The 27953-nt window shown below is 45.3% G+C and overlaps 2 protein-coding genes across 2 annotated transcripts in view; one reads left to right on the top strand and one right to left on the bottom strand.

Moving 5' to 3' along the window:
* Positions 1–556: 556 nt before the first annotated feature.
* Positions 557–27953, bottom strand: part of LOC149363341 (uncharacterized) — an 86832-nt gene continuing 59435 nt past the window's right edge. Inside the window, exons 6-9 of the mRNA XM_089568467.1 lie at positions 8602–8985; positions 8426–8451; positions 1287–1713; positions 557–675 (exon numbers count right to left, since the gene is read on the bottom strand). Coding sequence (XP_089424593.1) covers positions 557–675; positions 1287–1713; positions 8426–8451; positions 8602–8985 — 956 coding nt within the window. The remainder of the gene's footprint in view (positions 676–1286; positions 1714–8425; positions 8452–8601; positions 8986–27953) is intronic.
* On the top strand, positions 9577–24891 carry LOC149363343 (uncharacterized). Its single transcript, XM_089567497.1, has 6 exons — positions 9577–9644; positions 13771–14009; positions 21404–21408; positions 21549–22056; positions 23651–23669; positions 24711–24891. The coding sequence occupies exons 1-6, from the start codon at positions 9577–9579 to the stop codon at positions 24889–24891; spliced, it is 1020 nt and encodes a 339-aa protein (XP_089423623.1).

The raw sequence follows: 27953 nt of genomic DNA, 5'->3' as shown, positions 1-27953 counted from the left end.
AGTTGTAAACTGCAATATTTGGGAGCCGCAATATTTGGAGGCATGAATGTAAACAGAGGAATGAAGTGAGCGGGCATGCGAACCCTAGTGAATTTTTTTAGCTTTCTACTCGTAGCATGAGTGCCAAAGCAACTACTCTTATAAAGAGCGAACTACTCAGTGGCGCCATAGTTATATAACAACAAGGTGTATGGATTGTCCCACCTACTTATCCTTGTTTAAAGCGCCACTCTCCTGGCTCTACACTCAGAAGGAGGAAAGGGAATGGTAAAATGAAACGTATAGACATATACCATATATTGCATTTTTCTTGCCACCGCTAACGTGTAGTGGAAGTTTTAGCGCTGGGATTGAGTAGTTACTGCCGTGCCAGTGAGTTGGTTTTGAGCAAAGAACAACGATGGCAGGCATTCTGATAAAAAAAATGCAGGCATTGGGCAATTCATGATGGAACGATACGTTCACCACAGCATTTCGGACAGTATCTAGAGAACGATGCGTACTTTTTTGCCTACGACTGGAAAACAGGCAGTCGCCATCGAAATTCAAAACAGATTCACAATTTAGGTGTCTCACTGTCGGCACGCCTTAGGTATTCACGGGCGCCGACAGTAACTATTAGCTCAACTAGATTTTGAGCATCCAACTCATTGGCATATTTGTAGGAAATCAATGCTGTGGAAAAATGACAACTCACGCAAAGATGCCGAATTAGTACACGTGTTTATTGCTTCAAGTATCGATTTCAATTGTCGAATAATATCCAAAGACGAAAACTCGTGGTATTTTTGTCCGTAACAAAGAGCACAACACTCGGGCTCGGAAGAGCAGTCTCTGAAAAAGACGTACACAAATCAACGTCACATAATAATTCCAAGCCCGCGAAAATTTCAATACTGGACTCTGTACTTGCTTTTTCTTGTGCAACTATGACATTTCTTCAAATATTTTCAATATACAAACTAGGCGAACAATCATACTATTTCCCTTGCACACACAATATCACGATCTCAGAAATCAATTATGCTTATTATGTTCACATTAAGCTCGCCTTGGAATTTGAGAAGAAGGATGCTAAAATATCTCAAAACACCTGATAGATGTACGAAACCAAAGAGCAAGTATTCTACCAAGAATATCAGTGGTGCAATTAAAAGGGTGGTTGGCATCAAATCAAGCCTGCTGCTCACGAACATATTTCAGCAGCCTGACTAGAAGGGTGGACTCGCTATATAGCTTAGTAATATCACTGGTTACATGCAATATGCTTTCTGCAGTATACTTACACTTCTTGCGAAGGAGAGCGCCGTAGTGGTAGGGAGAGCCGAGGCCATAGCCGTAGTTCAGGCCGTAGCCAAGGAGACCGTGGCCGTAGCCGTAGTGTCCGACACCGTAGCCGAGGGTGCCAACACCGTAGCCGTACACTGGGGCGGCGTGGTAGGAAGCGAGGGCTGGGGCAGCGTGGGCAATGGTGGCCACAGCTGGGGCGTGGTGGAGGGTGGTGGTGGCAACAGCTGGAGCGGCGTGGACGGCAGCCAGAGCTGGAGCAGCGGCGTAGGTGGCGACTGGGGCGGCGTGGACAGCAGTCACAGCTGGGGCAGCGGCGTAGGTGGCCACAGCTGGGGCGGCAGCCAGGCCTAGGCCGTAGCCTGTGGTGCCAACGAAGCCAGCGAAGGCGCTGGTTGCCAGGGCCAGGACGATGCAAGCGCGGATCTGAAAATTATAAAAATTAGTATTTTCTCTCCCTGTATGTTTCATCCTGAGTGCGCACCCGCTCTTTATGTACTGGAGGATAAAGATTTTTTTTTTGATGAGGTGGCAATTGCACGGGAAGTGTACAATCAACCGCGTTCTCTATGCATTAGCTCAACTGTTTTTTGACATTAATTGTGGGTCGTTTTCTGATACTTTACTGACCTTTAGAGGTTACTAATCCTCTCATAGATAGACCCAGATCATGAGAAGTTATGTGCTGATTTTCAATTCGATTAAAATAGTATTTTATGGCCTCTGTTTTAAAACAAGTGTACATATTTTACTCCAGGAATCTATGTGTAAACAACGCAGATTCAGAATATCTGAAAGCGTAAAATGCACTTGTCCTGAACGGAGCATGAATGGCATGCTGTGCACTTTATAAAAGTATTTTTCGTATTACGAGTTTTTAGGTCAACTTAATGTTTATTATTGAACCACGTTGTTCTACTCTCTAACATAGAAAAGAAACATTTATAAGACTCTACAAAACCCGCAGATCTCCGTTTGCGGCCGTTGAGAGCCTCAATGCATTCGAACAGCGGAAAACGGCCAGGCATACCATGGTGACCTAGAGCTGCTGTAGTGCCAACTGCTGGATTGTTCACGGTTTCGGGCTTTTTATATACATGCTCACCCGAAGCTCAGTGAATGCAATGGTATCAGTGAAAGCAAAGTGGCGAAAGAATTTCCGTATAGCCCTATACTTTACAACAAAGTAAGCTCTTTGCACTACATTGCTCTGAGACAGACAGTTACGCGTGCGGAACGTAAATGAGGCTCCACCCTTGTGCCATGCCAAGACTTGCTCTTGTCGTTTCGCTTCGAAGTTCATAAAATGTTATCGTGCCGGTGAAATCTAAGGTTCAGCTACGTATTCTTTACATGATGGTCGCCACTTAGAAGAAAAAAAGGCGTAGTCTAAAATAAAATACAAAAACGAAGGCAAGGTTGCAGCGCTGTGAACGCAGTCATGGTACAATGGATTTTATGGATTGCCCACTAGACTTGCAAATGACATGGACTCTTCTCTGGAAAGGTAATGCACGTTTTCTAGACCCGGTTTGGTCCATGAGTCAACTGTAGCCAGACTAGTCGCGTGATCTTCCTTCGCAAGCCGGGAGCCTAGATCATGCGATTGGCTTTATGTGCAGCTTAAGAAGCAACAGTTGTCAGCTGAGCAGGTAGGCTAGATCCGCTTGTCATTATATTTTATTTATGTTACCAAATGTCACTGCCACTATATTACCTGAAATATCAGATCTGCTCCAGGATACATTGCTTAAGAACTGCATCGAGTTTGTTAAATATTGTAACGAGGACAGGACCGGCACAGATCACAGTTTCATCGAAGTTCAGCGCACAGCAGAGAACTCACAAGATGGCTGTCCGAACCACACACACACTTCGTCTTCGTCCACCCATACACGTACACTTCGTCTTCATCGTCGGCGCGCTCCCATGAGCACACGCCAATATGTCCTTGCGGAGCGCCAGATAACTTCACTACAGTCGTGCGCCAGCATGCGTTCAATGCCTCAGAAATTCTTATTTATCATAGTTACAATTTATATGCATTAGGAGCGGCCGCAACACTGCCTAACGAACAATCAGGAATTCATCATTTACTTGGCACAATAGAAACTCAGGCGCTCATATTCAAAGCCAAACTGAATAGTACGCTTCTGTAATTTTTGCTAGAATTTTGTAGCGATGAATACCGGACGTGAAAATTATACCATACTGCTGCTTGTAGCTCCCATGACATAACCTATTTTTTTTCTTTTTATTCCTACACTGCGCAGCAGACTGCTGGTGTTCCACAGTGTACTGCGAGGTATTCGCGAGCCAGCGTGCCATCACGGGGCTTTATCTTTTTTCTTGCATGTTTAATCATTTAGTGTCGCCCTAGGAAGCTTGCTTAGTCATCTGCTCATTTGGCGAAAACATTAGTGATGCTGAACGAATCTATTCGACTGAGAGCTCAATTTCACTTCCTCGCATACAATAGCAGTGGAAGGGATATCAAATCACAGCGGAAGAAAGTAAAGGATGCAGTGCGAGAAAGAGGGTATTTTTTTATTGAGCAGCTAGTCCCTCGAAATTATTCACTGATTCGGAATGCTATGTATCTGCACTATGTCAAAATCACTAGACTTTTGCTTTGTGTTATGCAGAAAATGAAGTTTTAACCTGAATAAACACCAGACGTTCTAGCGGTGGCGCTCTGCCAAACGCCACGCCGGTCAAAAGTGTTTAGTCGCAAATTTATATATCAAAGACTTTGCAAGCTACACCTACAGCTTTTTCAACTTTTATTCTTATAATCGAGAACAATTTAAAAATGCTGATTAGTTTATATACGTTTTCCTTTTAAAATATGGCCTTATCTTTAGCAGTTTTCTTCCAATATTCACTAAAACTTTGGATGGACGACATAAACTTTGCCTTCAACATTCAGTATTTGCTATATTTCCTATCTACATGGTTCGTGGTTTGTTTGGTATTAAATTTTCCCAACTGCTAAGCCGAGAGCGCCGTTTCAATTCAAAGAAAAGTGAGCGTCCACCTTCGAGTGGCGTTTCACAGCATAGATCATCGGTCTTAAGGTTCGAATCGAATTTTTATAACTCAAGGACTTTGCAAGCTTCAACTTTTGTTGTTTGAATCTTTTACTCCTATAATGGGGGTCATTTCGCATATTCTGCTTCTTTTTGTGATTTCTCTTTCGAGCAGTAGGCTTATTTTTCCTGAGTTTTCGAGTTTCAAGAAATAGATTTTTAAATGCATATACAGTCTCTGAGTAATACTTCACAGTTTATAGAAGAAAGTTATCATAGCTTCAATTTTACGCGCGACGTAATGTAACAAGTATAATAGTTTCGTTAAAACAACAATAATCGAGATCCACAAAAAACTGCCGATTTGTCAATGATTGGGAAGGAGTTAAAATTTCTACCTCTTCCTCCGACTTCCACTAGCTTTAAAAAGTGCAATTTCTTTGGTTTCACGCTCCGACCTTTAATGGGCTTTAAGAAATGCCTAGAGGCTGCGGTATAATTCAGGATAGTCGAGTTTTTTGATACAATTGTGAGACATTCCAGCAGCTAAAAAAGACATAGACGAAGGTAGACGAGACAAGACGAACGCCGGACTTCAACTGATATTTATTCCACAAACAGGTAGTATATATAAAGAGGGCGCAAAAAGAACTAATCCGTGACAAGATAAAAAATCCATTATCGAACCAATGCAGAAGGCACGAGTGCCATGCCACTGATGTTTGCCACATCTACTTTTTATCGCCTACCTGGCTGAACCAACACGTTTTCCTTGAGGTAATCTATTTCTTTTTGCGTAGCGCCACAGAAGGGCTGCTGACGCAGTTTTATTTGTCATTGATTATGCTGAAGGCTTCAAAAATTTCTCGGCTCTTTTGAGTCTTAAACTTGCGCATCGCACTTGTCCTTTATGAAAACGCCTTGCACGCTAGTTTGTTTCAGCAGTGGCGAATGTGGTCAGCTAGGTTACCTCCGCCAGATAACGAATGAGCTGTCCGGCGATGCTCTAGCAAGCGTTCGTTGAGGCAGCGTCCCGTCTGTCCGATCTACCGTGTACCACAGGCGAGAGGAATGCTGTACACCACACCAACTTCACATTCAAAAAGGGGTTTGTTGTGCTTAATTTTGCACGTAGACCTCTTTTTGGCATCATTCACCAGGCGGCACATGCGTCCCAGCTTTTCCGGGGCTGAAAATACAACATGCACACCACATTTGTCGCCGACCTTTCTGACTTGGTGGGAGACCCGATGCCAGTAGGACACAACGACAGGTCGCTGTTTGGAACGTGCGTTTTCGCCTGGCTTGCATCGCCTACGAGATTTCGCGTCGCGAATGTGGCTTTCCACCACTGATGCCACAATTTCTCTTGGATAACCAACCTCATCCAATCGCCTTAGTTGGGCATGGATGCTGTCACACACTTGATGCTCGCACGACTTGGCAAGAGCAAACCGGACGCAATTGTTTATTATAGCTCTTTTCACGTACTTGGAATGGGCCGAATCGTAGTTAAGAATTTGTTTCTTCGGCCGTAGCTTCTACTGCCAGCACACACGCGTTTCTTCAAACATACGGCTAACATTAAGGAACTGGATGTCAACTGGGTGAATGATGCAAAAAGAAGCCTATGTGCAAAATTAAGCACACCAAACCTCTTGCTGAATGTGAAGTTGGTGTGGTGTACACCATTCCACTCGCGCCCCGCCGCGGTGGCTCAGTGATTACGGCGCTCGGCTGCTGACCCGAAAGACGCGAGCTCGATCCCGGCCGCGGCGGCCGAATTTCAATGAAGGCGAAATTCTAGACGCCCGTGTACTGTGCGATGTCAGTGCACGTTAAAGAACCCCAGGTAGTCGACATTTCCGGAGCCCTTCACTACGGCGTCCCTCGTAGCCTGATTTGCTTTGGGACGTTAAACCCCAATAAACCAAACGAAACCATTCCCCTCGCCTGTGGCAGGTGGTACATCGGACAGACGGGACGCTGCCTCAACGAACACTTGCCAGAGCACCGCTGGACAGCTCATTCGTTACCTGGCGGAGGTCATCTAGCTGACCGCATTCGCCGTTGCTCACACAAACCAGCATGCAAGGCGTTTTTAAAAAGGACAAGTGTGATGCATAAGTCTAAGTCTCAAAAGAGCCGAGAAATTTTTGAAACCTTCAGCATAATCAATGACAAAGAAAGCTGTGCCAGCAGCTCTTCTGTGGCACTACGAAAAAAAGAAATCGATTATCTCAATGCAAACATGTTGGTTCAGCCAGGTAGGCGATAAATAGAAGATGTGGCAAACGTGAGTAGTATGGCACTCTTGCCTTCTGGTTTTGTTCTATAAGGGGTTTTTTATCTTGTCACGAATTACTTTGATTTGCGCCCCCTTTGTATACAATACCTGTTTGTGGAATAATATTCAGTTCAAGTCCAGCGTTCGTCCTTTCTCGTCTACCTTCGTCCGTGTCTTTTTTAGCCGCTGGAATGTCTCACAGTTGTACTAGCAAACACCAAGCACAGATTTCTACGCTTAATGGCGTCCTTTGATATGCTCTAGTTCCTTTGACATGCACTTAAATCACACAGCCAAAGGACGGTTTTTTATTTCGCGTATAAAAGAAATACGTCGCCGCGGTCACGTTGGAACCTTGGGAACCTTGGGAACAGCAGCGGAACATCTAAGCGCCTTTCCGCTTGAGGAAAAATGTCTAATTCACGAAGGAAAGGATACTTCCATTCCCTAAGTAATAATTCTCGACTAAGGGGTCGCAGCTTAACTCCAGCGCTCCCCGTTCCTTTCATTACGGTGCCTCTCCTGAGCCCACCTGGATTCTACGGACACCCGAGGCGTGTTACTGAGTGCACTCAAATTTCACACTCAACATTTCACGTAGGAGAGGAGACGAATGCAGTGGTCTCCTTAACGACGTAATAGGAGGCCGAAGGCAACTTCATCTATGGCACACAGAATCACCAACTTAACAACTGATGTTACACAACTAAGGCCGTAAAGAAACATAGTCGAGTAGCTCAAATTTTCTGCCTTAATTTACAGTTTTTGCTCAATACGTATTTACTACACTCTCTTCTCGCGTCAAAATATACCGATGAGTATGTGAAATAAAATTAGCGCAGCTATGCAACAAACACAGTTCATGTTTTCACCGCAAACGTGTCGTGAAAACATTTCAATGTAGTTTGCACAACTATACCTGCAGGAGGGCATTTCTTCCTGATAAAGAGCGCCGGTAAAAGTAATTCTCATAGGCAATCAGCCGCTGTGCATTTTAGCTGATACGACTAAGCAGGGATTCATCAAGGTTGCTAGATGATACTGCCTTAGGTCAGCGTGCGATCCAGCGCCTACCACGAGTCTGTGCCCGCTATAAACTTTCAGAGCCATCATTTGCATGCGGTTACGGGCAAGCCATAGGCGCCGATGGGCGGAGTACAGAAATCGCCGTCACAGCGTGTACCTGGAGAAGAACACTTCGATGTGCTTAGTGGAAGGAATAAATGCGACAAATATACGACACATAAAAAAATACCATATTAGAAGTATTTATTTCATTTTATCTTGCATTCCGCTGTCGGCCGTACTCCAACGACGAAAACTCAAGGTAATTTTGTCGGTAGTTGTGGGTGTTACCCTCAAGATCAAGGCGGCAATTTCTGAAAGAAAAACCCAAAGAAAGCAGTTCATGCCAAATGCACTGAGCGAGGCTGAATAAAACTTTATCTCTGGATGTGTTACTCATTCGTAGCTACATATAATTCGATCTATAAGGCTATGAGGAGGTACAGCCCCCGTCAAAAGTATACAGCCCAAGGGGTTTGCTTGTAAGCTCTTTAGCGGGGCTCCCTAGCATGTCTAGCAGTCCAAAGCTTGGGAGGGTTGAGGAAGCGATGCCATTCCTCTTTCCAGAGGTTACGGTCGCTGAAGACGCATAACGAGGCATGCAGCAGGCCTCACAAGCAAACCCCTTGGGCTGTATACTTTTGACGGGGGGTGTACGTCCTTTTGCTCTCCCAAAATGCGTAATTCTTGACCATCAGAAAATGGAATAAAGCTGGGCAAGTTACCTATGTTAGATTACGCTATAGTTGAAACCTACAAAGTACATTTGCGGGACGTCCTCAACTGAATTGGGCAGAAAATGTTGCCCAGGGGCCAAGAACATATTTCTCAACCGAATGGCATGGAAATGTGTTTTTTTTTAATTTTTAATATAATTATTTTTCAATGTAGTGATATAAGTTTTTTGTTATCTGTAACCAGATGTGTACTTACACTTCTTGCGGAGGAGAGCGCCGTAGTGGTATGGAGTGCCAAGACCATAGCCGTAGTTCAGGCCGTAGCCGAGGAGACCGTGCCCGTAGCCGTAGTGGCCGGCACCGTAGCCGAGGGTGCCAACGCCGTAGCCGTAGACTGGGGCGGCGTGGTAGGAAGCGAAGGCTGGGGCATCGTGGGCAATGGTGGCCACAGCTGGGGCGTGGTGGAGGGTGGTGGCGGCAACAGCTGGAGCAGCGTGGACGGCAGCAAGAGCTGGAGCAGCGGCGTAGGTGGCTACTGGAGCAGCGTGGACGGCAGCCAGAGCTGGAGCAGCGGCGTAGGTGGCGACTGGGGCGGCGTGGACAGCAGTCACAGCTGGGGCAGCGGCGTAGGTGGCCACAGCTGGGGCGGCAGCCAGGCGGAGGCCGTAGCCAGAGGTGCCAAGGAAGCCAGCGAAGGCGCTGGTGGCCAAGGCCAGGACGATGCAAGCGCGGATCTGGGAATTGAAACAAGCAGCTTTTGTTTGCAACCTCTAACTTTGTGTACGCTTTTAAAATCGTTGGGAGGAAGAAATATACTTTCCGTTAATCTGATAGTTTCCGGGTGGTAAAGCTATGATCCGCCTCGTGTTTTTTAGCTTAATCGATTTCTCTATTGAGGAGAAGAATAGTGTTACCGACCACCGCCCACTAAAAAGAGTATGCACTGCACTCAGTTGGAATCTGAATAAAAATGGTGTTTCGTTGCTTTGCGATTTGAAGCAGCGGTGGACATGTTACAGCGGTAAATTATCTGCTCTAGATGCACTGCATGGCATGTTAGGGTTTCCTGATATATAAATTTCTCGCCAGAAAGCACAAATGGCATATCATGCGATTTTTCTCCCTAACGCTTTGTTCGCAACTGCATAAGCGCCGCAAATATCTTGGGTTGTGTGACTCAGTTCTCTTAACTCTCTAATAAAGATATCAACAGTAAAGACGGCTTTAAAAGATGCAGGCAGCCCCATTTCCTGCCAAAGACAGCGACAGCACTAGCAGAGTTGAAAGCCACTTACCATGGTGACTTAGAGGAGTTCTAGAATCAACTTCTAGTTTCTGTTCCGTTTCTGGCCCTTTTTATACCAATTTACCCCAAGCTTAGTGCATGCCGACTAGGTGACGAAAGTAATGAGGAGGAGGAGGAGGAGGGCCTGTATAGCTCAGTACTTAACCGTAACGAAAGCTGTTTTCACAATATTTCATTGAGAGGCATACCTGCGCGTGCTGAATGTCAATGATGGTCCACCGTTCCACCCTGGCAAGACAAGTTATATTTTTGGGGGAGCGTCTATGTTCAAAGCCTGCGGTAATGTCGGCAAAATCACAAGGAGATTTCGAAATTTTTTACTTTCGAGTCAGGCGCAGGAAAGCAATAAATGAAAAGGCGACGATAAAACAGAATGCAAAGCAGAGGTTAGTTTGCGCCAATTCAACTGAGTCGTGGTGCAAAGCGTATAGCGGATGACATATTAGACTTGCAAATGGTGTAGACTGCGCGAGTAACGCAATACGCTTTTTAAAATCCAGTTAAGCTGATGAGTCACTTGCAGTGCGACTAGTAGCTAGGTCTTGCGATGCGGGCTTGGTGACTAGGTTATGTAATGCGTTTTCTGTGAAACATCCCAGGTAATGAAGGTGAACGATGTGACTAGACAGGGTATTGTTCATAATGTTTTATACGTGCACTGAGCTTTGCGTTGGGGATCCCTACGCTTGCTTCGGGTGACTCAAAAAGTACTGCTTTCGAGAACCATAGAGTTTCATTTAATAGTTTTCTAGCGCTGGGCCAAGGGAGTGTGGATCATTGTAAGATCTATTCGAGGTGCCGGAAGTATGTTCTCACAAAAGACACGAAGTGTTTCCGCCCTATTGAACCATTCTACAAAGATATTATGAAAATGTATCAATATCGCTGGATTTATTAGCTATGAAATAGTTCCTCTTGACGCCACCGAGACTTCCAGGGTTTTTTGTACGATTTTGTTCTGTGTGGGTGGCAACGGTTTGTCGCTCACAGTACATAGGACTCTGGATGCTGTTCCCAGTGACAACACTTTATATATTGTTTTCTGCAGAACTTAATTCAATAATGGACGGCTTACAGTCACAGCGTCTCAAGCTTGCTTCATCTATTTCCTCTTTCTTTCAACAATACCATTTGCGGCAGCCGTTTGTGATCTTCACCCAACACAACCGGCCAAGACCCGATGTTTCTTTAGGGTGATAGGATACGGTGTGATATGGCATCCAAACATGTTTAAATAAACAAGAATATAAAAAATTTCGAGGAAATCTAAAGTGCGTAAATTACACGAGGTTTAAAGGCAAAGGAACGAATAGTATTCTTGTATTCGTTTCTCTGCTTTCTGTCCTCGTCATATTCGCCCGGCCTAAACGTTCCCATATTGAATAAACCGTTGCTGTGCACAACAAAGACACGTACTAAACGTGTAAGGAATAGTACTGCGCTTTTCCTCTTCCTTTTTTGTTTAGTCCGTGCCTTTGTTGTGCACAGGAACCGGTTTTTCAGTCATGAGCCAGTACCAACTAGCCCAACTTGCTGCTCTCATCGTGCCCAGAAATCCCATCGTTCCCAGAACGTCCTTTTAAGGCCGATAAAATACGGCTTCAAGCTAAAAACTATTCATCAGAAAGCTTTAGAGCCCACTGCTTAGCTCAGAATTCAATAGGCGCGTCACCTAGCGCTTTGGCGCCCTTACTTACAGTAGAAAAGAAGTGTTTCAGCGCTGGTTTGTAAACATTGCCTAAGGTATTGCACTCGTTTATGAAGAGTATGGCTCAAGAAGAGATTTCACGGTTGCAGCTTACAAAAAGTGATGAAAAAGATGTCCTTATATTATAACTTTTGCATCGTCGTTTTTAGCGGATAGCAGCACATCTGCATGCAGTCTTTATTATCAGCACGAAGTCCTCATAATCATTATTGCTATGTATTAAGTATTATTTTTAAGTTTTATAAGTATTATTGTTAAGTTATTATTGTTAAGTTTTGCAAATCGCTCAAATAATTTGAAATACAGTTGTACCATCGAACTGATCTTTCTTAATATGGAGTTCAACAACGGATGTCCTAAAAATGACTTCAGATCCCTTCATCTACTTAAGCCACCACGGTGATTTCAAGTGTTTAAAGTAGTTAAATGTTTAGAAGTGGTTTGTAGGATCACTCCTGGCCTCGACGACCTCAGCTCAGTTATGGCGAAATACAAAACCGATGACATATAGGGAGCTTGGTTGATGATAAATAATGCGAGGTGGTCTCAGTCACTGCGAAATTTTCCTCTTTGACCTGACTTGTAACCTGCTGTGCACCTTTACTTTCGAAAATAGAAAAATTGTAAATTCGCTCCAATTTAGTGGAATCACAAGAAGGTTGGCGCATGGCATGCACACCAGCGGGTCCACATTATTTGCTTTTTTACAGGCGGTAGTTGTTCACGACGCAATGGGATGAAAACTATGCAGACGGAAATGTTATTTTTGAAATACGCACGCTTTCCGGGATCGAACTCGCGATTGCTTGAACCACGCCAAGCGACACCTATGCTGAGGTTTTAGGAACAAAGGGCAAGGGTCTTTCTAGGCCTGAATACAGCACGGAGAGGACGGAAATCACGAGGCTGCCAGGCTTATGCCAAATATTCAACCCCTCGGTCGCGCTGATGAAACGAAGGGCCCAGCTCACCGCGCTACGCACATTTAGCATTAGGCGGCTTGAGAAAAAGTGCCGGTCGAGAAATTTCGTTGGTGACACAGTACCAAAGAAGCAACAAAACAAAGGAAAGAACGCTCATTTGAAAGCTTTAATTTCAGCATAGTGGTGCATCCGCAGTGTTTGAGGCTTGTTTCTTGCTCTTCCCATGTAATCTCGGCTGCAGTTCTGTAAACGTTATCCGCGAGTATAGAAACTCTGCACTTTAATAAAGATTTTCTTTCGGTACTTAATAGGATAAGCATTTCCGCACACAGTTAAAATAAAAACACCTCGAGGAGTGCTGCTGCTATTGTCGGTATACTTTGTTAGACTGTTCAAGACGCCGATCAGTCCTCAAGAAGCACAGAGTCGTCATAGTTGTCTAGAGCGCTGGAAAAGTGCCGTTCTGGGGGAATGAAGAGAAATTATGAAGCAGGTATTGACTTTCATTGAAAATGCTTGCGCTGGGGAGCAGCTGAATAGAGACGTGAACGCACAGGCACCAGCGCCTAACCGCTAGCAATGCAGCTGCGAAAATATTTCAGTTCATTTGCTCCGCAGCACACCGTCCGAGCACTCTAGACAAGTGTGATCGACTCTGTACATACGTATGCCACAAGCTCCGCCTTCGCTATAAAGAAAGAAACCGAACAATGTATCTTGTAATGTCGGTGCCCTGCCTTTGAGTTCGCTTGGAAATGCATTGGAAAAAGAGCGCCGCAACGCCTAAAATGTAATTGCTTAGGACTTCGTCTTGGAAATAGGCTAGCTGCGCTCAAAAGCACAGACTACAGAAGCAGGAGTGGATAGTGGAAAGGTTGTGCGCAGGCTTACTACTCAGCTTTACAGGATGGAAGATGACGTATATATATTTTAAACAAAAACCGCGCGCTCAAGGCTATCAATTCGCTGCCGACCCAACCTCGCGTCCGTAACCCGGACCTCGCAATGAAGTGCGGCTTCTGCGATTTTATGAGGTGCGGTTTTTGGACACGAGGTTGCAAAGGCGGAAGGTGAAATTTGCAGGACGGGTTACTCATGCAACTTGGTAGCTCTAGATTTCCCAGAAAGCGTAGAAGCGGAAAGAAGGAGGTGTTACAAGGGGGAGGCATTTCTCTCGTATTAGGCGAAGACATTAAAAAAAAAATTCTTTCAATATCTTCGCAGACTTTGGACGAAAAGGCATCGATGTCTTTTTTGTTTATTTGGCATCATGAGCGCTGTTTTTTAAGCGTTAGTCCGCGCTAGTGATCGCAGTTTATTTTCTTTTTTTAGTGCGACACCATTGGTTGCCTTTTCCACTGTATCTGGGCCGCAGCGAATCCGCATCTAGCTTAACTTCGAGACTAGGAATGCATATTAAGTGGCCTGAGGCCGTTGCTGCCCAAATGACGGGGCACATGCAGTCTTGTGCCATACTGTACTGGAAAGCTGGAACCTGCTGGATCCTTTCAACTCGACGTTATCGTGGCTGTCGTCACCTCTAAGTACCGACGAAGGCAACTGGGAGAAAATGCTGTTCTTGGGCCTTCCCCGTGTTCTAGATGGTGTTGAGCAAAGCTCATGTGTCGACAGAGGGGGAAAAAATGTGGTTGCTGAGAGCGGAGTGCGTGCTGTGACATATGTGGTATGCGAAGCGACGGGTGACAATATTCTGGGCGCCTACTCCGGTTGGTGATTGAGGTGGGAATTGGCTGCTAGTCATATCGCACGATGCGGAGGAGCTTACGTTAGTGCTGTGGAATAAACAGACTGTTTGGCATTCCTTGCCTTATTAGTAACGGGGACGATGGCGATAATTAACACTGGTCCTGCACAAGAGTGGCGCCTCCGACGCATAGAGAGGTCACTGAATTTCGGGAATCATTCTCTGAATCGTGGAGTCAAATTATATTTTTTGATCTTGCCACGTATTCCACAGGCAAACGGTAATTATGAATTTCAAACTTATAGAGGACTGCAGAACTTAAGGGAGCTTGAGACGTCAAGCATAGGGTCTCTACTCTTTGCTTGCAAAGTATTATGCACTCCGATTCCTCAACGTCCGAAGAGATCGCCAAAATCATAATATTTCATTTTTTTTTTAGTCCGCGCCAGAAACGGTCGTTTGCAGTCGATAGTGTCGAAATGCAGCGGCGGCTTTCGGCAGCGGAACTGAGTTGGCATCAAGACTGGGCGCTGTCTTTGATTGGCTGACTACCCAGTTAGATCCTAATTCGTTTATACTCGGGAAATGGATCCAAAATATGATGTCTCTGAGCGGCTCAAGCTTTTCGCATGCAACAAAAACTGATAAGAAGCAGTGAAACCAAACGAAAACTGATAAGAATAGCACTATGGGCGAGAGTTATCATTTCGCTTTAGTTGGAGGCGAGCGCTTTGAAACCGTGACAAGTAGGCATCGAAAAAAAAAAGAAAAAGAAAACCCGGTCGATACACCTTTCCAAAAATTCGAAGAGAGAAGCTGGAGAAAAGGCGAGGTGTGGGTGTGGAAACATGTTAGCTTTGCAATCCCATCAAGGTAGAAACATTGTGGAGCTCCATTTGCTGAGTTTTCGCCCCTGCACTGTGATTCCGCAGTCGCCCTGCACAGAATATTCGGCAGTGAATAAAAAGCTCAGCGGTGTCCCTTTAAGTTGTAGCTTGCACTATCTTTGTGGTTGTCATTGACGCATGTGAAAGCAGCAATGTTGAACACGGAAAAAGTCCCAGAAGATGTAACAAACGCTGAAACATGGAGAGGTGTGGACGAAATTAAAAGAATCAGATTTATAACACTTGCCTCTAAGAATTCAGAACCTCGGAGATGTCTGCTAAACCTCATCTCCGTTATCATCACCACGCCAAATAGAGATTGTAGTAGCGCGCTAAACTGAGAGTCCTTGTCGGTTTCGTGTTTTCGTGGACTCTAGTGGACCATCACCTAACTTCTGCGAAGAAACAAGTGGAAGGTTTTTTTATCATCTTAAGTATAGCACTGATTTCGACCCCAGTGATTTTCACTTGTTCCTTCACCTGAGAAAACATCTCGCTGGTAAAAGGTTCGCCGATAACAAGCTTACATAAGGAGATATAGTGAGGTTTAGAAAGTAGGCGGGATATTTTTTTTCTACAATTATACAAACGATTGTTTCAAGGCTATACAAATCTAGAGTAAATGTCCGTAGAAATGAATAAATATAACATGACTAGTTCTGAGGTAATTTTTTTAAATAAAAGTTTTTTGGGCGGCCCTGCTGGCCATTGTATTTTAATTTTCAGGGGATGCCTGGGTCATATTCGCAAGTGTTATGTTCATACCCCAGTTGGTCTTTAAACGCATAAATGACCTTACCCCTGTTGCACTGCGCCTCAGGTGCTCAAGCTGCTCTGTATCAATGTAGTATTTTAGGGAAATGTGGATTAGAGAGGACTGTCGTGGTCATACAAATGAGCAGGGCGGATTTCAATTCTTTATTTTGGCTTGACTAATAATAACGAACGCAGCATTCCAAGGATCACGGACTATCGGCAAAACACCCCTTCTCGGATTAAGCTGCGCCAAAAATGATCATGCTTTGGACCCTAGAACTGTCTGCAAAGTAAGAACAGCTTCAAGTTTGCAGCCAAGTTTTTGCAGAAAGTTCTTACATTGCTGAAAAGAAGGCTCTTGAACAGTGAGATAAACAAGTTAGGCCTAGTTTCTTATTGGGTGTTTGCCCTGCAGCACACAAATCGTCGTCCCGGTATTCAAATTCTTTTTAAGGCTGCTATAAATAAACGGTGAAAAACAGAATGCCAGCTAAGTTCGAAAATTTTTGTTAGCAACCCAACGCCTCAAGAGTCTGCTCGGTTCCATCCGAAAGGTATGATTGTGGACGCCTTCGTTTCAAGACAGGTGCAGGACAGAATTTTTACGACCGCCAGGTAACTAATCTGAGCCCATGCGCGCATTAAGGAAGTAGAGGTATTGGTATGGGAATGGGCAGTGCACCGCGTTGAGGCCATTTGCGCCGACTTCAGCCGATGACGCTGATTCTCCATTCACCTGGCTCTTGAGATGGAAAGAACAAAAAAGAGGATCGTTCTCAGGCCTGTCAAGAGAGAGAAAAAACCATTAATGCATAGAATGGTTGGGTGGGTCCTCATTCCAGGAGCCCAGTAAATTTTGCGCACAGGCCTGTAACTGGCTCCAAATGGGCCAAAATCATTGGCATTGGTCGACAGGCCTGTCGACTGGCTCTAAATGGGCCAAAGTCATTGCCGCGGGCAGAAGGAAGGAATAGATGCTAAATAAAATATTAACGAATACGCACACACTGAAGCAACCACATCTGCCGTATCAATGACGCTGCCTGCTGACACACACATGCCCCCATACCACCCTGTCACCAGCAATGCAATTGGTTATGTATTTCTTAGCTTGCAATTAGTGCGTCATTAGGAAAAACAGCGTAGCTAAAAACACTTCAAGTTTGCACGCTGTGAAGCAAATAGAGAAAAGCAAAGGTGTGTATAAAAGAAATCATGCGGCACATGTATTGCGTGCGTTACGAAACCCCTATATTGTCGAAAAGGTTTAAAAAAAAATTACCGTTTCGTGCAAAACTAAGTACCATCGTCTTGAGTCGACACATCTGCCGATGTCGTACAGAAATTACGCTGCAAAAAAAAAAGGTCATGTGACCCCGTTTACCATTACTATCTGAACACACCGTTCTACTTCACAGGTGGTGTCAGCCAAAAACTTCGCCTTCAGCATGCCACACATTGCGTAATGTGTTTATGGTTGTAGTTGCAGTGAGCCAAAGTAGCGGAAATTCGCCTAACGTTCACTCGAAGAAGGTATTTAACAATGTGTAGAGCAATGTCACGTGAAATGTCTCCTCCCTGTATTTTTTTATTTAGCCAAGGTACGCTCACTTTATCATTATTACGTGATGCATTCTGGAGGGTACAAATTTGTTTCGAAATTTTTCATTCCAAGTCCACACCCTTCTTCACCGCATCATAATCAAATGTTTTTTGGGGTTGGTTTTTATTTTTACAATATCGACGGCGTGTACCTGCTGTGGCAAGTTTTTTATGGTTCGGCTCGACATGGTCAAAGGGATCACGTTGTGACTTGCTGGAGCACTCAGCATGACCGATTGATATAAATGGGAAGAGCTAAAACGAGCATTACACTTGCAGTGGTTCCGCAGATACGAATAGTATGTTCAAGAAAATTGTAAAGCTCATCCATTTCTAAACTTCTAGTTCTTTGAGCTCACTCTTTTGTGGTATCTCACTGAATGAGCCGCAGAACGCAGTGCACTTTATGAGAACGGTCGCCTATTTCGTGCAGTGCAAGCGCCTTCCTTGGTGGTTATTTCTCTGATGCATTCGAACCCGCGTATGTAGCCCCGCTCGCCGTACTTGCTATGTCTACGTTCGTTCCTTTCGTGACCGACAGTTTTTTTTTTTTGTGTGGTCGGCTCGCTGCGTGCGGAAAATGCCTGTCACGTGGTGATGTCAACGCTGTAGACAACAAACGGAAAGACTAGCATGGCACTGAAGCACGCCCACTGAAATGATTCTTTATTGCACTGACTTGCGCCCACGAAGTAATGAGCAGTTCGGTGGCCGTCGAAGGAGGGGCTGGCGGGTGGTATTGGCCGCTCTCAATTTGAAGCTAAGAACTCTCACAATAGGCACTTAAGGTAACTCCCACAATCTCGAGCAACGTAGAATCAGTTCGGCGTGGTTGCGTCCATTCGAGATAATTTTGGACGCATATGGAGCCACAATCAGCCGCATGCCGCCTGTTCTGAATAACAACAAACAAGCATTACAAACATACGCTACATCACCAACACTCCTTTACTTGCATGCATACACCGAAGCCCACCGTCTCGCGGCACGTCGAAGAATCGCCCTCAAAATTTCGCCAGCCTCCCTTTCTTCATATGTAGCCTTCAAAGTAGGAAGTGTCTGGTGGTTTTTTTTTTTTGTGCTTGTGAGTAGCTCCTTCTTCTTAAAACAGTTTAGAATAAGAGTAATACTCTGGCTAGGTGAATGAAAATTAAGCAGCGTGCACAAAAATGCGAAAACTTTCTCTGGCGGCACTGGAAAGCGCTATGTGCATTTCCACCCGAACGCCAAAACAAAGCAACGTAAGTTCTAAGCGTTTCTTGAAGAAAGGGGCGGAGAAAAAGAAGGGCTTCGTCCTTTAGCAACACACAGGACAAAGTTGCGAGTCGCGTCTACTTTACAGTGTTGTCCACGTGAATGCGCATTTGATCGGCCCGGAGAAGATAAACAGAGGTCAATTCAGTGCCGACAATTGGCGGGGTTTGGGGGCAGTCACAAAGGTTTCAGAGAAAATTGTCATTGCAAAATTATTCCGCGGTGACGCCAACGAGGAATTCGCAGAATGTTTTCTTGTAACAAGCTGCATCCTCATGGCAGTGACTTCCTCTCCGAGCTAAAGATCGCCCTTAAGGACACACGAATAGTATCGTGATTCCATGGAAGCCCCAATGTTTAAGTGGAGGTTTTTAGATACCGTTCTGTGTTTATTTCCGGGTACATAATGTATTTTGATGCAAGTTACGCAAAACAAATAGTTTTTTTTTTCAGAACGATCGCGTAATAGGGCAACAGCTCTGGTCGTTTTGTCACCGCGGCCTTCATATCTTCCATGATGTTATATAAGCCCCCTCAATAAGGGAGTAATTACTCATTGGCATCCACCCGAGCGCAGCCATACGGCTACAAAGGAAAGCTAACAGCATTATCAGAAACTTCGCAGTTAAAGAAAAATTTGTCCTGGTCCGGGGTTCGAACCCGGAACCACCGCTTCACCGCAGCAGTCGCTCTACCAATCGAGCTAACCGGGACGGCAAGCTTATGGTAGGGCGAGAGCGAATTGATCAATAACTCGAAGTGGGAACTGGGTTGGTCAAACTGTGTTGGTGTTGGTCTCGGGTTCGAGCCCCGGACCAGGACGAATTTTTCTTTTACTACGAAGTTTCTGAGAAAGCTGTTAGCTTTCCTTTGTAGGCGTAGGCTGCGCTCGGGTTGATGCCAATGAGCAATTACTCCCTTATTACAAATCTTCTCCACCTTGGGGGATTCCCCTGAACATTTGACCAAGCCCCTCAATGATGAGAGGAGAATTTGATGAAATTGTGACAACTGGAAGATGTCGAAAATTTTCTTCGACAAACGTAATTTTCACTCCCAGCGACTACGTATCCTGGCCTAATCTACAATCTCTGCTATAAGGTATATTTTATAAAGTGTATCTTTCTCCCTCGCCGTCCTCACCTTTTTGCTGCGCTTCTGTGTCGCATTGAGAACTATGGCTTTGTCGCCGAAGAATCAAACTAAAATGAGCTTTTAGCCGGGCGCATTCGCGCAGCATCACTGCCGAATTTCGCGAATTTCGCCAACTCCAGCTCAGTGGAAGAGAAAGCAGGCCGAACAAGCCGCCTAAGCTGGGACCTCTCGAGTTAAGCTTGCCAAAAAATACTTACAAAGAGTACACTCTTAGCAGCCTCTAAAGCACCTCTGTACCGGCGAGGAACTGCAGTCTGCTGTGCAGTATAAAACTACAGCAAAATACGCAAAGTACAGAGAGCATCAAAAAGCAATATTTTAGAGCTTATAACTCCAGCATTCATCGCTTCAAAATTCCTGCAAAAAAGTGAAAAACTACACAAGGGTTACGCTAAGTTTGGTCTTGGTATAAGCGGATGAGGTTATTATGCGCGAAAGAAAAATTAAATGCCTGATCGTTGTGCTGAAAGGGCTGCGGCCATTTCTACTACATGTACTTTCGAACTATCGAAAAAAAATGACTTTGAACACTTTTTATACATGCCAGCGTTCGAGGGCAGTAAAATCTGCCGGCACTCAGAAGAAAATATTTGCGAAACTTGAAGGAATTCTTCAGCATTGCTTCACCGAGCGCTTCGCACATTTCAGCAAACTAATGCGACTGAGACCTAGAAGTATGAATCAAATGCAATAACAAGCGGATACAATGTCGCTGCCTGGTTGACATTTATTACTCCGCCAGTTTCACATAACGCGCATGACATAACCGATGATTCCTGCTCGCAAAGCAAGATCACGCCACCACTCATGCTGCCTTTCACTTAGCCCCTAAACCGGGTCTAGAAAACCTGGATTACCTTTAGAGACAAGAACTCACCTCATTTGCAAGTCTACTGTGCAATCCGTAGGATGCTATGTACCAATACTGCGGTCAGTATGGAGCAACCATGCCTCTATTTCGCATTTTGTTTTAACTTTTTAAGTGGCTACCGCAGTGGGGAGATTACGTAGCTCCGCCTTTGACAAAGCCGGCGTAATTGCACTCCGTGAACTTCGACGGCAAAAAACAAAGAACATATCTTGGCATGGTACAACGTGGAGCCTCATTTACGTTCACAACGCGTAGCTGTCCGTCTCAAAGGTATGGGGTGCAAATAGCGTTCCTCTCTGTTGAGTACTACGCTGTACGGTACCTCCTTCCCCTCTTCACTTTCACCGCTTAATATGCATAAACGGGGCTTCGAGTGAATCCGTATAAAAAGGGCATGAAACCAAGCGCAAACCAGCAGTTGGCAGCACAGCAGCTCTAAGTCACCATGGTAAGCCGATTTCGACTGTTTCAAATGCATCACCGCTCTTTTAAGAATGTAACGTACACGTTTGCCTTTTAGAGAGTCCCCGAAATCTTTCATTTCAGTGAAAAAGAGTGGAATAATCGTCTCCAACGTGGTCCACTTATTAAACATAAAAATAAAAGGTATGAAAATTCATATTAGAAACACACAAGGTTCCGTTCTGTTAACTTAGATAGCAATAATATTCACTCATCAAGAAACCTCAAACGGGCAACATGTGCTAACAGCGTCACCATGTAAAAGATGAACCAGAGTCTAGTAACACAAGCCAGAATCAATATTGTTTTGTTCCGATTAAAATTCTTCACAAAGCATTTATTTATCCGGGATCGTCATTCGCAATGTTAGTCTTTCCTAGAGCATAGAAATGCATCCTCATAAGTTCTTAAAATATTGTTCCAAAACAGGTTTGGTAAGGCGGTAGAGCATGTGGTCGACTGCATAATATTCATGTCAACTGCCGCGCACAATAGCCTACAGTGTTTCCAGCGTGGGAGCGAAATCAGGAGAAAAATTAGACGGACTGACAGCACTGAGTGCTAAAATTTTCAGATCCGCGCCTGCATCGTCCTGGCCATGGCCACCAGCGCCTTCGCTGGCTTCCTTGGCACCTCTGGCTACGGCCTCGGCCTGGCTGCCGCCCCAGCTGTGGCCACCTACGCCGCTGCCCCAGCTGTGACTGCTGTCCACGCTGCCCCAGCTGTCGCCACCGTCGCCCACGCTGCTCCAGTCACCACCTACGCCGCTGCTCCAGCTCTGGCTGCCGTCCACGCTGCTCCAGTCGCCACCTACGCCGCCGCTCCAGCTTTGGCTGCCGTCCACGCTGCCCCAGCTGTGGCCACCACCACCTTCCACCACGCCCCAGCTGTGGCCACTATTGCCCACGCTGCCCCAGCCCTCGCTTCCTACCACGCCGCTCCAGTCTACGGTTACGGCGTTGGAACCCTCGGCTACGGTGCTGGCCACTACGGCTACGGCCACGGTCTCCTTGGCTACGGCCTGAACTACGGTTACGGTCTTGGCTCTCCATACCACTACGGCGCTCTCCTCCGCAAGAAGTGTAAGTATATCGCAGAAAGCATACTATATAGAAGAACCGAAAATACTATGCTGTGTCACCTGCCCACAAACCTAGTTAGGCAGCCGAATTACTTTTGTCGGCAGTAGGCTGGATTTGCCGCCTGCTGCTCTTCTAAGTGCCCTGTTAATATGACTCCTAGCATGCTTGCTCTTTTCAAGCATATAGTATTTATGCTTTTGTGGTATAACCTAGTTTTCTGCTTCTCAGATACTAAGAATAGCTTAATCTTAACAGAGCCATTTTCTGAAAGTATGAAAGGCTGTTCGTTAGAGACACAAAGTTCACATGTTGGAACCTAAGCACAGTTTCTATATTGGAATCACCTCAGCAGATGTGATACTGTTGCTCAAAAGAACGAGTGCATAGTCCTAAAGAGGTATTTCTCCTTGTTTGAAACTATTGTTCATTGCCTGTTTTATGTGCGTCTCTTTCAGAAACCGTTCTTGTGATCCCCAGCGTTCTGCGCACTATTACGGTCAAAATTGCCAGACGTTTTCGTCGCTGGATATTACCCGACGACGGAAATGATTATTTAAGCTAATAAAATACCTTTCATAATTTGGTATCCCAATGGAAGTTGTGATTTTCTAGCACCTTTCAGTTCCACTAATTATGTTGGGTAGTTCGACGTCCAAAATATAGCTGTACCTGCATTTTCTCTTCCTGCCCCTGAACGCGTACAGAGTGGCGACCAACACAAGCTGATGTTTTGAAGTTGCACTGTTCTTGAAGATTTCAAAGCTGACTAGCGGTCCTGTACACGAGAGGATGTGCACTACCGCATAGAAACCTGTCCGGAAAGGTCCCCTAGCTATCACTCATTATCAGATTTGCAATAGCTGCATGTTTCCATCAGAATGGCTTCCCCCGTTGCCTTTTAGTATAAACAAAGCCTCTGATACGGCTGGCCTTAGGCAACATCATCGCGAAATTTTACACTGCTCGTTCGCAATGCAAACAAAAGAGCAATAAAAGTACTTTTTAAGATATCGTTGTAAATTTTAGATGACTTCCCTCCCTGTTACTGAAACGCGCACAGCCAGGACACTAGCGCATCAAGAAAAGGAAATCTAAAGACAGACAGCACGAGCATCTCGTCCTTTCTTACAACAATTGTCGCTTTCCTGCTACGGCTGAATAGACAACTTTGAGCCTTGTCGCGAGCAGTACTGTTAACCTCACATTTTGTCTTATAAACCTCAATTTAAACACAAGCATTCTTCTGGGCGGCGAAGCGATTTCCTCTCGGGCTGTTGTTGAGCTCATTACACGAAAAAATGTTCTTCCCTAAAAATGCTCCTACAAATTTCCCTGACGATGGGAAAACTTGAGCATGTTTGCTGTGTGGCACTCTGATGACCGGTTCGCGAATTGTAAGTTAGATTATGCCGACATGAGTTTGGCACATAAATAAGCAATTATAAAACAAATAAATAGTCCTGAGCAAAGTATGCCATAAAGGCGTTTTAATCAAGTAGTGACGCTAAGGATGCCCCCAGACGTAACTGTTAGGTGGTGCGATCACCATAGCAACAGATGCTACATCTCACTGATTCCATTCTGGCCCCTTCAGGTGGTGCGTACACAGTTGGGTATATTGGGACGTCGAAGCTTGTTGCCGGAACGTTACTAATCAGCATTTTTCGAAGCAATGAGTTCAGTAGTACGTACAGTCTAGCGTGATTTGAAGGTTATCGCGCGAGCGTAGACCAGCCTAGCCCTCCAAGCACCTAGCGGCCGACTTTGGAACAGGAAAAATCATGATTTCGCACTATCCTCTTCCTCGTTCGCTGTTCCGTGCAACAAGCTTCACCCCCGCGACGAGATCACCACCCTTTCTCTCTATTCTAAGCTTTCCATTGGTTGCGATAAAGTGTGGACTTGGTTACCTCTCGTATCTTGCGGGCGATAACAAAATTGGTGGGAAAGAAAATAAAAGAAAACTGATAGCCCAGAGGAGGGAGTGACAGCTGCTGAAGGAACAGCAAAAAGAGTGAGGGAAGCTGGTCTGATACCTCCCTCGCCTCGGCAGAGAATTCTAGGCCATGGCGCTGTTCATGTTCTCGGCCGACGCTCGCGCGATAACCTTCAAATCGCGCTCGACTGTACATATCCTAGACACACTGGTGTTCCCAGGTTTTCTGACGCGTTCGATTAAATTTTGGGGGCGCATACACTTAAGGCATTTGTGCATCCTTAAAAGGGGTGGACACCAAATTTTTAGTTAGCGTGTTCTTTGTTTCACTTGTTGCGCATTGCCCCAGGACGAGGGATAAACGCTCAATGGTATATATATGGGCAGTAAATAATATATTATTGTATTATTTATACTGAAATAGTTCGGTTTTGGAGATCCTGGGTGTGCTAAGGCGTGACAATTAGGGAACAGCAGGAAACCTGGCCACGTGGGCTTCAAAGATGCGACACACGGACTGCTACGTCGTCATCTCTCTTACACATGCCTTGCACACCAGGGCGTTTCGAAATACCGGCAAACTTTATCGGTACTGCGATATGTTAAGAAAAGCGAATCGATTGAGGGACGACACCGGGTTCTGAAATCAAGCAGTCCGCTTGGGCAAATCTTACTCGCCATTGCGCGTATGCTAATACGGTTGCTGCATTGTTTTTAGCTTCGCCACACACTACGCCTCCTCCGACGCTCGCCGGAAGCCTATGTCGATGGCCTGTGAGGACAGCACGCCAGTCGGCCGATCTCCTGGCTACATTACACCGATCCGATACCCCATAGTTCGTACTAACGAATACAATTCGCTGTTGTCACGTCACTCCACCCGCGCGGCCGTGCTGTGAGCTCAAGACCTCGTGGCTACTGATTACGGTATCTGCCACTTGATTAGTAAACAGTACGTGCATTCGCTAACGAATGTTTCAGGATCGTGATACAGGATTCGGCATCTACCGCGCCCGTATTTAGCTCCCCCTGGAATGTGTCAATGACGGCGATTGTACCACAGCGCTACTTTTGTTTACATATCTAAATTTGTATTATACACAAGGAGAAAATTAGCGTTCGTTCGGCACGGATTGCAAGCTCTGTTTCACTAAGACTAACGATTTCTTCTTTTTTTTTCGCCAGTTGTAAGTTTGCTTGTTTACGCAGCGCGATAAATCTGCAATAATCGCCATGAATACGAGCGTCAGCCTGGGGAACGCTTCATAGCCAGGTTTTTCCCGAATGGCGCAGGCCTACTGCCGACCATCGGCGGTTTTGTGGCTCCTGGTCGGAGGTCGAGTATATCGGCAAAACAAGTGTGACAGGCGATCAAGCAGTAAGCACGTGCCAGGCTGCTTGAATCAAGCCTGGCTTGAAAGGCCAGGCCAGCCTAGCTTTGACGCGAAGCCAGCCGTCCCTCAAAAAGCTCGCCATATGATGGTGGCCCGATAAGGATGCTACATTTACCACGGCACCTAACAATGTTCTTTGGTTTTATTCACGAAGACTGGTGATATTTGAAGTTCTTTTAATGGGTTAGTCGTGGAGCTTCAATCTTCTTTTTTTTTTGGCTCGAAGCAAAGATACCGCAGTGTTTCGCCGTTTATGGTGCCGGTTCATATACACTAAGGCAATACGTCCTGTCTCCGGCGAAGCACAGACGCTTCAACGTGTCCTTTTCTCGCGTGGGACTTCTCCACCATTCCATTGTCTAGCTTACCGGGCTACAAGGTGAGTCTTTGCGTGAAAATTCATTGCACGTGGGTGCTTCAGCAGTAAATGTGCTTGAGAAATGCATCGGGGATGCTTATTTTGTTCTAACGGCCTTAGTCCCAGTTTGGTAAGATGCAGCAACGGACGAGCGCCCATGGGCGCCTGAGTACCTCTTGCTTGATGACTGCGCGCTGCCAGATATTTTCTAGAACGAGAGCAACGGTGACATGGTACATGTCGCCGGTTTAATGAGGTTGTGTACTCCTGCGGTTGTGGCACTCTGGCACGCCAGCTTGCTAGTATCAAGCGATACCCAACGTTTTTAGATCTAAAAACGTTGGCGATACCGGTACTGGCGCACAGTAGATGGTCTTTTACGACGGTGCCGGCCGTTCCTGCCGCATTACCTGATGCAGCGTTGCGCTACAGTCATGAATTTGCCCCCCCCCCCCCCCCCCCTGCAGTGCGTAGTTGCGTAGGAAAGCTCCGTTAGACATATTGTGCTATCGTAATATTGTTGCGCAGAAATGTGCACACGAAGCTTGGGGGCCAAGCTTTCATGGTTCGTGTGCATCGCACGGCATACGAGCATTTTTCCGTTTTGCCGCCTTCGAAATGCTTCCGCCTGTGCCGGGATTCAATCCCACTACTTCGAGCTCATCACGTCTTAGTGGGAATAGCCCTTTGTGCGCAACTTCTACTGCGTTGCGGTTTAAAACGTGAGCGGTATAGCGTTCTTTATTAGCGAATAATTAATTCAGCCATTTTTTTTTCGGGTGGTCGCCCAGAATCTGTTAAGGCGTAAAGAATGCTATAGCTGTGCACGCGCCATCCAACCCGATTCGCCCGTATGGTGCCAAGCCTAGCTAAGTGAAGATACTGCATTAAGCTTTTTGTGTTCTGTACGGAGGCGAATGGCGGGCAAAATTTGCGCTTGCCAACTTTTTGAAAAGTGTTTGATAGCGCTTTCTCTAGTGCATTTCACGGGAACTGTGCAGTCTTATAGAACGTTAAGGCGGCAGGAGTTGGTCGCTCACTATATAAAGCAGGCCATTAACACATGGAAACCATTTGCATCTGACTAGATCCCTCCTTGCATATTGGTGGCTGCCAGCTCACAGTTACGGCTACTGTAGGACTCGTTAGTAGTAGGCGCACTGTTCATCATTTCAATACTTTGGCAGCTGTTACTTTTTTTACTTCCTGGGGCACTGCATGGGCTTAGAAGTAAAAGTTTCCCTATATGGTTGAGATATGCATACGCTTATGTATTGAATTGAATCAAATTTTTATTCCCCAGATAGTACTGCAAGCTTTTCACAGCTAAAAGCTGCCCTGGGCAGCTTGACGTGGCCACTGAAACCTGCAATTGGCATTACAAAGACGACGAAAACAGGGGAAAATGCAACAATAGTTCACAAAGACAGAATAATAAACACAACTTGAAACCTGACATTGAATCACATTTGAGTTAGTCGGTTTGCATCTATACAGAAAAAAACTACAACGCAAACGCAATACAAAGCACAACATAATGAAAAAGAGCAAGGAAACTTTATATCAAAGTTTGCAATGAGTAACAATCAGATTTCTAACATTGCAACACCTAATTTGAATGAAGCTTAATAAAATGAATCATATGTCTCAGTTGAACGTCACATTTGAACGAGAGAAACTGACACAAAAGAAACCTCAGATATTTACAAAATTCTGCCACAGCTTCTTCATTCTGAGAATTTGTGTGTCTTGATGCTTGTTAAGAATGGCAGGAAAAGCGTAGTGTAACGTTTGTAGCTTATGTTTAGTGCAATAATTAGGCAAGAACCACAGGTTTGCGCTACGTGCACGTCCATCACGGACACCAGTTGTAAGGCAACCGGTCGATATTAAAAAATCTTTTAGCACTGTAGAAGTCGAATGAAAAGAAGATATGCGTGTTGGTGCTCAATCTTTATCAATCCATAGTTTTGAAATCAGGCACCTGTCGACGCGAAATATGGTATGTTTGCGATTATGCGAACAGCTTTCTTTAATAAAACATTTAATCTATGAATATTTTCTTTAGGGTTTGTGTGCCAGAGTAGGCTGCAATAATTATGATGTGAAAAACAACGCATCGTAAATTTGCAGTTTGATTTTGAATTTTTGATGGGCAGAAACGACCTGTGCCGCGACAATGCTCCAGTGGTGGATGAAAGTTTCTTAC

Source organism: Amblyomma mixtum, chromosome 2 (assembly GCF_055824585.1).
Source record: "Amblyomma mixtum isolate Tamu chromosome 2, ASM5582458v1, whole genome shotgun sequence".
Lineage (NCBI taxonomy): Eukaryota > Metazoa > Arthropoda > Arachnida > Ixodida > Ixodidae > Amblyomma > Amblyomma mixtum.
This window is presented reverse-complemented; position numbering and strand designations above follow the sequence as displayed.